Source organism: Paroedura picta, chromosome 1 (assembly GCF_049243985.1).
Source record: "Paroedura picta isolate Pp20150507F chromosome 1, Ppicta_v3.0, whole genome shotgun sequence".
Classification (NCBI taxonomy): Eukaryota; Metazoa; Chordata; class Lepidosauria; order Squamata; family Gekkonidae; genus Paroedura; species Paroedura picta.
In genome coordinates, this window is record NC_135369.1 from 42,628,270 (window position 1) to 42,640,609 (window position 12,340).

The 12,340-nt window shown below is 39.3% G+C and overlaps 1 protein-coding gene across 1 annotated transcript in view; it reads right to left on the reverse strand.

Moving 5' to 3' along the window:
• Nucleotides 1-12,340, reverse strand: part of SOS1 (SOS Ras/Rac guanine nucleotide exchange factor 1) — a 46,713-nt gene that overhangs the window by 8,236 nt on the left and 26,137 nt on the right. Inside the window, exons 11-17 of the mRNA XM_077335618.1 lie at nucleotides 9,653-9,734; nucleotides 7,915-8,037; nucleotides 5,947-6,050; nucleotides 4,926-5,148; nucleotides 4,405-4,524; nucleotides 2,127-2,289; nucleotides 409-526 (exon numbers count right to left, since the gene is read on the reverse strand). Of these exons, the coding sequence (XP_077191733.1) occupies nucleotides 409-526; nucleotides 2,127-2,289; nucleotides 4,405-4,524; nucleotides 4,926-5,148; nucleotides 5,947-6,050; nucleotides 7,915-8,037; nucleotides 9,653-9,734 (933 nt within the window). The remainder of the gene's footprint in view (nucleotides 1-408; nucleotides 527-2,126; nucleotides 2,290-4,404; nucleotides 4,525-4,925; nucleotides 5,149-5,946; nucleotides 6,051-7,914; nucleotides 8,038-9,652; nucleotides 9,735-12,340) is intronic.

Below are 12,340 nucleotides of genomic sequence, written 5' to 3' on the forward strand. Positions count from 1 at the left end.
CATTACCGTTTACCCCCCAGCAAGCTGGGTACTCATTTTACCGACCTCGGAAGGATGGAAGGCTGAGTCAACCTTGAGCCGGCTGCTGGGATTGAACTCCCAGCCTCATGGGCAAAGCTTTCAGACGGCTGCCTTACCACTCTGCGCCACAAGAGGCTCTGAACATGCATTTATGATTAAGTTAAAAATAAATTTTTATTTTAGAATCTAAAATCTGAAGACATCTGCAAAACATCATGTTTTCTCTTCAAAGTGTGTGCAAACTGGATACAGTACAGAATAGGGAAATATTTTTCCAAGTTAAGACATTCTGCCAATGCCTCTAGCTCTTACTGCCAAAAATAAATAGCAATCTTACTAGCGTGTTTATTTGAATATCTGTGACCATAGAGCATAAAGCTAACATACCAAAGAAAGGCACACATGGAGGATTAATAGACCTGAGTTTTGCCAAATATTTCTTATGATGATCTTCACTAAGTTCATGAGCTTCTTCTAAAATCTTCTTTTGTCGGCTTGGGATTTGCTGAAGGTAAAGAAGGTAAAGGATACATTTTGGTTTAATACCAAACGAGAGCACATCGATTCTAGTATGATCTACACTTGATATGATGCATTTTGAAAATTTCCTTACTGAGTTTAATTCTCTAAATAAAACAACAGCAGTAATAAATAAAGTAATAGATCCTAAATATACTCACTACAACTGCTCCTTAACTCCTTAGTACCAAGTTGTTGGAACTTTTCTAAACAATGCTGACAGATTTCACTTGAGACATGGGGAATCTATGAATCTACTTGGGTTCATGCTCCTGAGGAAGCAAATTCTAGCCCAGAAATATCTTCATCTACAAATGAAGATAGCTATCATCTTCCCTGTGATGAACATTCTTCCAGCTGTCCTTATTCATTTGTTTATCTTGTTAAAAGGTGGCCTCTAAAGGAAGAATGCATTGCAGTGCTGATACATCGGATTTAATAGATTAACAAGAGTTCTCTACATTAGTCTGTTTTTCTTTTTCCATTTCCAGATTTATGCTTCAGTAAAAGCCAAAGTCCAAAAGGGCAGCCATTTTAGTCTTCCTCAACAAACACAGTTGTATGGCCCCTTGATATAAGTTTTTGTGGCACAAGCTTATTACAAACTTTCAACAGGGAAAATAATTCCAATGAAAGAGTTACCGTCCTATAAACAAAATGTGTGTATCTATTTGTATTCTGCTACTGAAAGATGCGCTGGCCTCATCTTTACAAATTTAGAGTCCAGTGGCACATTTAAGACGAACCAAGTTTTATTTAAGGTATGAGCTTTCGTGAGCTTGCACACTTCCTCAGATACAATATCCTGCACTTATGAAACACTCCTCATACTTGAGTATAAGCTAATGCCAACTTTGTACACACTATGACCCATTATGCATGGGGGGTTTAGCGCACATTCGGGGTGGAATGGCGGCGACTAAAATCACCAATAACGCACGGTGCTGGCTGCAACCGGCCGCAGCTTTGGTGCATGCTGCCGAAAAAGCCGTGTTCGTGAAACGCGGAAGAAAGCGCAGCTTCTGGGTGACCGGGGCGCAACCAGAAGTGGTGCTGGGATTGCCGCGTGCATAATCGGTTACTCTGGGTTTTGCCGCCGTCGCACCCTGCCCCGTGCATAACCGATGTGCGTCGCGTCTTTCCCCTCCGCGTTTTCCATGTGACCCGAAATCACCGTTTCGGCGGCCGTGCATAATGGGCCTATGTGAGGCAAAACAAACATTCTTATTGATTTTTCAAGGAATGGTCTAAATGTATTAATTATTTATTTATCATATAGTGTATGTGTGGTGTTAGCAAGGAGATCCTGGGATTGTAAGACTGTCTGGCAGTCAGGCAAGAGGTGGCTTGCCGTTACCTGCCTCTGTGTTATCACTCTAGTTTTCCCTGGAACTCTCCCATCTAAATACTAATCAAGGTTGACCCTGCTTAGCTTCTGAGATCTGACAAGACTGGGCATGCATGGGCTATTCAGGTGAGGGTGATGGTATAAATGTTTTACCTTAACCCAGTGAATCAAGTTAAAGAAACAGATATCTTTACATGAAGTAATTTAAACCACTGCAATCTCCATATCTATGACTTACTTCAAATGTATGATCCAATCTGTAAATAGGAGCAGAGTTGATAGCACTTACAACCTCCAGTACACCATTAAAATTGTTTAGTTCCTGGAAAACTTGCAAGATCTCAATTATCCGATTTACTACAATTACTCTTTCTTCTAGGTTCTCTGTTTCTACAATGCATCTAAGTGTACAAAGAAGAGAAAGTTTCTTACTTATTAGTACCATAATTTTAAAAAGATTTTTATCACAAAGAACTCTTGAAACACATATCTCTTTATTGAAAGTTTCCCAAATAGCTGAAAGCTAAGGCATGTTTTTTTCTGAATTAACAGCTGAAGACAGTACATGTAAGCATAATATACTGTGTTTTTGTTTCAACACTGATTTGAAATATGGGGTGCCATTTTTCCCAGTGCTTTATTGTTCTGTCAAAATGTTTCCATTTTCTAAAGATACACTGTTTCACAAAATTCACAATTAATCAATTCCATTGTCAATGCATTATTAGGCAAGAGTGGCAGTTTCAAAGCTGATGTTCTTCAGGTGATTTACACTTAGAAACTTGGTCAGATACAATCTTATTTTTTTACTGAGCTGTAACCTGAGGGTGGGGGGGAGATAAAACCACAAACAATAATCAAGTTATGGAATTCACTTGACTGGCTGTGCAAGTCAAATCAAAACCAAAACTAAAATTCTTATTTGTATGTCTCCTCTGACATTGTGGAAAGGATTCTGTTACAGAACTAATACCAAATGCAAATAACTCTATAAAGAATAGTAATGAAAGTTAGGCGTCCCAGCAAAATCTATGGAAAAGAGTTAAATTCTGTTCAAATTGATGAATGGACTAATATATCTGCAACACATCAAACACAGTCCTTTGACTTTGGTAAAGTTAGTGGGAAGAGTTTTCAGGGCCCTGTTTTCCCCTTCAGATTAAAAGAATTTAAGGTAAGCACATACTATATTATCTTTATATTTTATATTATTTCAATACAATGATTGCCACATCAAGCCTTGGATCCTTTGAGGGATTTCCACAAGTGTGTGTGTGTTGTGTGTGTGTGTGTGTGTGTGGGGGGGTGTTCCTGCAGTTGGCCCTTCCTGCTGCAGACCTCAGATTCAATTTCCATGCTGTTTTTTGGAGTGGGGAGGTCCTTTTTCCATGAGTAGCATTTCACGGATAGAATGCAGATGGAGAGCGGAAGCAGGGAATATGGAAATCTCTTCATTCTGCAGAAGTAGCTGGTAGATGCAATCCAGAGTTTTGAATTTGTTTAAGTCATACTTGATTTGTTTATTTTTGTCTTAATAAATATTTCATTCAAGTATTTGTTGATTTGGGAGTATAAAATTAACATAGAGCTACTTGTTTATTAAATGGAAGTCAAATAGTAAGTACACAGACCTCAGATGAGACTAATTTCTTGCAATAAAGGTGTTTGGGGTGTGCAACCCCCCCCCCCCCAATACTTTGGCATTTTTCAATGTTTGGTTATACTAAACCAGAAAAATGCTATTATTTCCATATATTCCTGAATCCCAATAGCGACAATGTATTTGGATTTAGGAAATATTTGGGAATCCCAAATTTTTGCAGCTCCATTGTAGTCAGCGGTTCCCATAGAATATAATGAAGAATCAATCTGGGGGTTACTGGGAGGGGACTGTTGTTTGAGGTAGAGGCACCAAATTTGCAGAATAGCTGCTAGTGCCTCTCCTCAAAAAGTCCCCCAAGTTTCAAAAATGTTGGACCGGGAGGTCCAATTTTATGGACCTCTCAAAAGGGAGCATTCATTCTCCATTAGGTTCAATGAAGAAGAAAAAAGGCATTTAAATGGAACATGGTCCCTTTTAACGCCTTCTGTAAGCAGTGAGTTCACTTGAAAGGCAATCCTTTTAAATGTGACTATTTGGTCATCCAAAAAATCCTGAATATTTCAGCCATTGTGGGGAGCTGAAATTCATACCCAATTTATATTCGGCTGAAAGAAGTTAGAAAATACCAATAAGATATTTTTTGGCTACTTTTCCAGCTCAGATATACTAAATGCACACCCAATATCTGCAGTTTCATGGCACACAGCTGGGAATTAGATAATTAAATGTTTTTATAACTGAATGAATATAGTTTATCTCAATTCTAAGAGTTGAGACAACAGAGTTTGGCCAGTAGGTGGATCTTGTCATTTTTAGGTTTTTGAAATTCCAATCTTTTGTCTGGTTGCATATCAGGAATCATGTGAATGGAATACAGCGAACATTACAGAATCCCACAAGTCACACAACTTACTTTTCAAGCCATAATGTGAGATTAGTAGTGTGTCGTATCATCTTAAGAAGGTTAGGAGAATTAATTTCTTTATCTTCTTTTGTCCATACACTTCCTACAAGCTCTGAAGGTTGTACAGCTCTACAAAGTGAGCATACAATCCATAAGGTGAATAGGCAAGGATAACATGACATTAAATTAGACTATGTTTCACATCAGATAGTTGTAATTGACCAATCATTCAGGATTCCAATTAATAGCACATCAATGATGTATACGGTTTTTAAAAAAACAGTCATATTTTACGATGTGTACCCATAATCACCAGCCTAACACAAACAGTAACTTTTGATTATCGCCTAATACAGAACATACATTATTAAATACTCAAATCACATTTTCAGACATCAATATTGAGGAGTTTTATCCTCCCAAACAACAAAAACGATCATGCCAGTGATAATAGTATGCAGAAGGTACCACAGCAGAACAGGTTGTATGTCTACCAAAGAATAGGTAAGCACAGAGGAAAAAAATGTTACCTGTAAAGTTCAGATTCAAGCAGAGTGAGCTGTCGAGCAATTTCTATTGGATGTAAAGTGAGGAGGTCAAATGTTTCGATTTGTCCTGGCCTGCTTAAGTGCCACTCAATTGTAGGTGGTGAGCTTTCAAAAGTTATGTTGTGACTTGGCCCAATAGCTTGTGCTTGTTTTTTTCTATGGATTATTTTAGTGATTGACTCAACCCACTTCTTCATAGCTTTACCTAGGAAGGAAAGGAAAACAATTCCAGCATCATATGTGATAAAGCCTAGAAAGGCTCCAGTAATGGAAAATATAAGATTTCCATATGGGAACGAAGAGGAATAAAAAGATGGAATGATCTCTTTTTAAAAGGTAAAGATATCCCCTGTGCAAGCACCGAGTCATGTCTAACCGTTGGGGTGACGCCCTCCAGCGTTTTCATGGCAGACTCAATACGGGGTGGTTTGCCAGTGCCTTCCCCAGTCATTACCGTTTAACCCCCAGCAAGCTGGGTACTCATTTTACCGGCCTCGGAAGGATGAAAGGCCGAGTCAACCTTGAGCCGGCTGCTGGGATTGAACTCCCAGCCTCATGGGCAGAGCTTCAGACTGCATGTCTGCTGCCTTACCACTCTGCGCCACAAGAGGCTCTCTTTTTAAATACCTTCAAAAAAACCCACAAAAAAAACACACACAACTAAACTATGTAAGACTGAGATGTCTGAGTCATAATATCTTCCTTCAACTTAAACTGAAGACAATATTTTTTTAGTATCTTCAGTGTGGAAGTTTACTACTGTACAGAACTGCAGATCACCACAGAATGCATTATATTTAATGCTGGTTGCCTAGACTAGTATTTTTTTAATGTTCTATAATTTAGCTTGCCTTACTGTTCTTTAATGCCATATGTGCTTTGAGTACCTTTGGATACGAAAGGCAGTATACAAACCTAAATAAAAATAGATATTTTACTGTATAGGCTAAAAAAGGAGCCAAAGTAACAGATCTTTTATTAGAAATTTGCTGTAATCAATTACCTCTGACAGTGCCAATGAACTCTTCCAATCGTTGCAAAAGATCTACATCTCTCTCAAAGTCATAGAAGTGATGCTCTACCCAGTGTCGGCATACATTTAATACTCTGCAACATTAACAGAAAAATTATACAAATTTGAGAATATGAGAATAAGACTTATTAAATGTATTTCTGACAACACCTACCATGATGGCAGAACTAATTTACTTCTTGAGGAAATGACACTATACTGCCTTCTTGAGGAGATACCAGAAAGCTGCAAGTACCCTTGTTAAAAACTCCAGTTTGACTTGCTAGGCACAAAAGAGAAGGGTAAGGAGACTGGTCCTTCTCCAACCGCCAACCTGAGGCAGATGGTGGCAGAAGTGAGTACCTACAGCAATCAGCTTTGCCAGATGATGCTGTCAAGTTAGCCTCTTTCTTAAGTTTAGGGTCAACTTGAGGTCACAGTTAGAAATCTGGTGCTGCAGTCCTAGACATAAATCTTACTAAACTCAGTAAACATGCATAAGATTGGACTACATATTCGACAGTGATGTTCAAAAGAGTGCCCCAGAACTATATACTACATTTGACAAATAATAGTTCAACATATAAAACTGAAGCAATTAGAAAACCAATCACAGCTCCCCTGAGTGTCCATAAACCAAAGCAATATTTATAAGCAAAAATCACAGAATGTACTATTTTTCACCCCAGGACTCTACTGATGGTTAATGCATATTGCACACACCAAAGGGATGAAGGTATCTTTCCCAAAGGTGTATTTTACACCTCACTAGAATCTGATTCTTCACATTTCATGAGTTAAAACTGTACAAGAAGATTGCAATGCTGAATACGGACAGGCAGAAACCTAAATAAGGCAGTTTGTTTGGCGCAGCCCACAAACTGAACACCAAACCTACTCAAACAGGCCCCATCCCAAACCAGTCAAGGAAGTTTGATTCCCTGTTTCTCCAGGAAAAATCAGGGAGCCAGCAGCTGGTCTAGTTGGGAGACTTCTCCCAGCTGGCTCTACTGCTTTGAGTTCCTTCCTGCAACCCATTTAAACCAGGCCGCATGAGGTAGCCTGCAGCTTAGACAGCAGCGAGAGATCTCCCTGCCTATCAACTGTTTGTTCAAATGGCTCTAAGCCATTTAAACCAAATAGCAGAGCGGTGGAGAGCTCCCAGCCACTCAGCTGTTTCTCTTGATGATCATTCTGCTTTTCATGAAAGTTCAGAAACCACCATGAATTGCCACCCCCAATTTCCGAGAAGTTCGCTCTGGTTTATCAGTTCATGAACCTTGATTTACAAACTCAGAACCAGCCAAAATTCATGATGAACTTTGATTCGTCACCTAGTCCATGCCCATCCCTAATGTTGAATTTGATAAAGAGATATTTTTAAAACAGCTACAGAATTATAACGGAGTTTGGTAGCCTTTACTGTCTTTACATGGTAAGAGCTGGAAGCAGTCATAGTGGATGTAGTCAAGTCTTATGAAACATGCAAAGAACTCACTGAGGAAATGACCAAGTGTAAATCGTTTAAGAGGTTATCTATGAAACTGATCCACTCTCTTCTTCATAGTATAAAAAAACTGCACCCAAATTCATCTGTGAATAAACACTTGTAAAAACTGCTGTCATGATATTTTGGTCACTAAAATAATCCAGTACAGGCCAGGGAATGAGGATTCATAAAAAACTAGGATCTTTCAGGTCAAAGCAGCCAATTTTCTTTTCTGGCTTTAGCTCTTCATGCCATTTGAACTGCCCCTTTTAGAGGGTTTCCTAACTTTCAGGAACAGATTTTTGGAGATATAATTAGCTGCAGTAGGAAGAGTCTCTGATAATTATGCACTCTAAAAGTTGGTATGCTTTGCAATTCTGCCTTAAAAAATGCAAGTCAATCATATTGCGCAATATAAATCTTCTGCAGAACCCTTGGAAAGAGCATATAGACATGCTTAGAATACTCACCGCAGTTGTACCGGTTGTATATATTCCTTTCGAAATCTTTTTAACTCTGCACTAAGAGGTTGATCTCCATTCTCCATAGCTATGCGGTCTGCTTCTGTTGGTTCTGGTTCTGGAATTTCAAATCTAATACAAGGTAGGGTAAGGTTAATCCATGCAGATTGAAAAACAGTGCCCTTGTCATGTTAACTATATGCAATAACAAAATAATGACTAGTGAAACAAAACTACGATTTCAACTACTGAGAAAAATCTCAGCTGAACTATAAAAATGAGATTGGTCTAAGCCAGGAGATACCAGGTTTTTCTTTAATGAGAGCTACTTCTAATGAAAATTATTGACCGTTTTCTCTGGCATATTTCCTAAATATAACGTAGTTCTATCCTAGAAACAGAACATGGATTAGGAAGAACATCAGAAATGAAGCCAAGCAGCATAAAAAAAATACTATGGAACAGATCTCTGGAGTCCTCTGGACTGGAGGATGCACAACTTAGTCTACAGCAGCCAGCAAGCTACCTGAAATCCCTGATTAAGCTATTAAGTAATACTAAATTATGTGGAATGTTTGGATCCACTCCACTGTGGGTTCAGGCCTGGCCATGGGACTGAAGCAGCCTTAATTGCTCTGGTGGTTGACCTGTACTGAGAACTGAGGGCTTTTGATTCTCCTGGACCCCTCAATGTTTTTTGATACCATTGATCACAGTATCCTCTCTGGGCTGCTTTTGGGGGGTTGGGATTGGGAGGCACAGTTCTGCGGTGGTTTCCATCCTATTTCAGGAAGCAGGTTTCAGAGTGTAGTGGTGGGAGGCCTTGGTCTCTGGAATCCTGCAAGATTCTACCTTGTCCCCCATGCTTTTCAATATCTACATAAAGCCGGTCATCCAGAGGTCATCTGGAGTTCTGAGTTGAGTTGCCATCAATATGCAAAAGACACTCAGCTCTATCTTGTGCTTTAAGCAGATACCAATGAGGCTGTGAATTAATTCCTGCAACAGATGTTTTCCTTTTCTCCCTTTCTATTACATGTCCAATCTGAAGACAGGAGGCACCTTGGGAATAGAATGAGTTGCAATACAGAGTGCTGCAGTTTGCTAGAGGCTAAATCAGTAGAAACAATCTCGTGGAATGAATTCTTCCACAGAGTAAGCACACATAGAATCATAGAGTTGGAAGGGGCCATACAGGCCATCTAGTCCAACCCCCTGCTCAACGCAGGATCAGCCCACACACACAAGAGATATTTCTGATCATTCTTCCTATAGCTCCCCATCCTATTCTCTCAGCATTTCTCAGCGGCACTTTTACTTGAGTAAAGTTGAAATGGAAAGGGGTAGAAATTTATTGTTCAAGATTTATAGAATCCAATGTAGAGTAATATGTACATAAACAAGCCACTTTGATATCTTATTTACCCAGGTGTATACAAAAATAGGGGGAGTTCAGGCTCTTCCAAATTTGGAAATGGTTTAATGAGTTAACACCAACCCACCAAATACACACAGTAAACAGCTACTAACAGTAATATTCCAGTATAAATCCAACCAAATATTCCGTGTAAAAAAAAGTGGCATATAAGAACCAAGTCTTCTTCTTCTTCACCTTACGGCTGAGATCACCAGCCAGTTGGACTTAGCTGAGCGAAGAGCTCTTCGGGGAGTGTAGATAACCAAAAAGCTCAAAAATATATCTGATGGGAAGAAAACATTACGAAATGTTATTTCAAATTCCTCTTACCTTTCTATCAGGAGACTCAATAATTCCTGAGGTTTACAAAAAGATCTGTACGTTGTAAGAAATGTTCGAACAAAGTTGGGATCTAGGATAGGAAAGCAGATATTTCAATAAATTATTTTAATTATTCAGAAGATAGAAACAAAGCCTCAGCTTTCTGACCAAAGTGTTAATTTTTATTTATTTTTTAACACTGGGCATGGATAAGGATCAGGAAAAGAAAATGGTGGTTTATTCTTCTTGTAGTAGATAGAAGGGCATTTACCTCCAGGACTCAGGAAGCCAGGCTAATAAACCTGAGATGTCAGGACCTTATAGTTTCCAGAAAGTTTCCAATCTAGATTTACAGTTAAGAGAACAGGGCAGGAATGAGAAATATGTTCAAATAGAAGATGAGCGTTAATTTCCTACCCCTTCTATGTTCATATTAGGAAGGGCAGTGTTGCAGATAAAAAGTTGTAAGATTGGGAGGCTTCCTTTGGCCAAGAAAAGGTTTGCCTCCCAATGTCTGTGATAATACATGCATTGTTCAGCACAGATTGTGGGCTGTTTCTGGTGCCTTGAACCAGTTTGAAGTGTAAGCTGTTTGAAATCACCAGTGGTGTTAAGATATCATCATTAAAGACAATGACAAAGGAGGAGCAGTTATCATCATAGACAGATCAGTCTACATTTAGAAAGTCAAAAGACAACTGTCCAATGCCACATTCTTGAAATGACTATTCTCAGATCACTCAAAAATACCAAAAAATAACTAAATAGGATTATGAAAGAAGTATGAATATGCATACAGGAATAGACCTATATGGGCACACAAGCATTTTCTATCTTCTGTGCAAAATACACAAGTCCAGAAATCCAGGACGTCCCATTGTCTCAGACATAGATACCATCACTGTAAAGGTATCTGATTACATGGACTCTATTTTCCTACCTTATGCCATCGCTGCCCCAGTTATATGTGAGACACCACAGATTTTCTGAGAAAAATATGACCTGTTAATCCTCCGGGAAACACTATTTTGATCACATGTGGACATCCGCTACAGGAAGAGTTGTTTTGTATACCCGCTTTTCATTACCTAAGTAGTCTCAAAGTAGCTTACAATCTCCTTCCCTTCATCTCCCAAAACAATATGCATAGTAGGTAAGGCTGAGAGAGCTCTGATAGTACTGCTCTGTGAGAACAGCTCTAACAGGATTGTGACTAACAGGTCACCCAGCTGGCTGTATGTGGAAGAGTGGGTAATGAAACCCAGCTCTCCAGGTTAGAAGCCACCACTCTTAACCACTACACCAAGATAGACTACAAGCTGTTAACAACAGCATCTTGGACAACACCATGGCCCACCTTGCTACGAAGCTCTTCTAGTTTGTTCCTCATTAGCAGCTTCTTCAGATCAATGGCAGGGCCATAGTCACCAGAATAATACCCCAATATGCAACATTTTCATTATTGATATGGAACACTATTTCCTCAGCTCTCATCCATTAACACCCCTCTTTATTCTGAGATTTACTGAAACCTTTTCTTGTCCACGGAAAACTTCCTGACCTTAAACAACTCATCCATAACAATGCTCTTCCTAATATGGACATGGAGTCTGGGACCAGGAGCTACAACAAACCAGTTCTGTTCCTATGCTCACTCTGACAACACAGTCACCAGATCTAACAACACCAGCCATATCATCTCAGATTCATTCACTTGTTCATCTTCATCTTCATCTATGCAGTTAAATGTCAGCAATGCCTTTCCATTCCCTATACCCAACAAATAGGACAGTTCCTACACAGAAGAATAAATAGCTACAGATCCAACATAAAAAACCCACAACACTCAAAAAACAAGGTATGGGTGGGGGGGGGGAGGACATTTAACTCTTCCAGGTCATTCCATTGCTGGCCTAAGAATGGTAGTCCTTAAACAAAGAAATGTCAAGGGGAGATTACATGATCTCTCTAAATTTAAGTACATTTACAAGTTGAGAACAATGGACTCTCTTGGGCTGAATAGAGACATAGGATTGTTATCTCAGTACAGATACTAATTTTCTGCCTCCCAAACATTTCTCCTCCTCTCAAATCAAGCTAATTACTATGAGCTTTTGCATCCTTTACATCCTAAATCCCTTCTTCACAACATCCTTTCCTCCTTTTGACTGGGATAAAAGGACTCAGATCTCCATTCCACCTTGTATCTGATGGAGTTGATTCCTGAAAGCTTATACTCTCAAAATCTTGCTGGTCTCTAAGGTGCTTCTGGACTGAGAGAATAAAAATCCCTAAAATAGCTTCAGAATGATTGCATAAACTTTGACTAAAGAGTTTAGCTTTCACTCTCAGCCAAGGATTGAAGTTTCCATTGCAATGGACTCTGAACTGGAAAAGGAAAACACAGAGTGACAACTTACTTACCATTGCTAACACACTGGATTCTGGCTTCAGCAATGTGTGCAAAAAAGGGACAAAAATGCACAAGGTGGTCCAACTGTCCTGTATCAACAGGAGCAGCTTTGTGGGGGGTTATCAAAGAGTCACTAAGAACGAGGTTATTCTAACACCTCACTGCATACAATGATGGATCTGATGCTGGGTCTAGCAACTAACCTGAATAATGCATGAACATCTAACTACATAACTAGGGAAGAGCTGACCAGAAAGGAAGAAGCAATAAGGAATCTCCCAAGA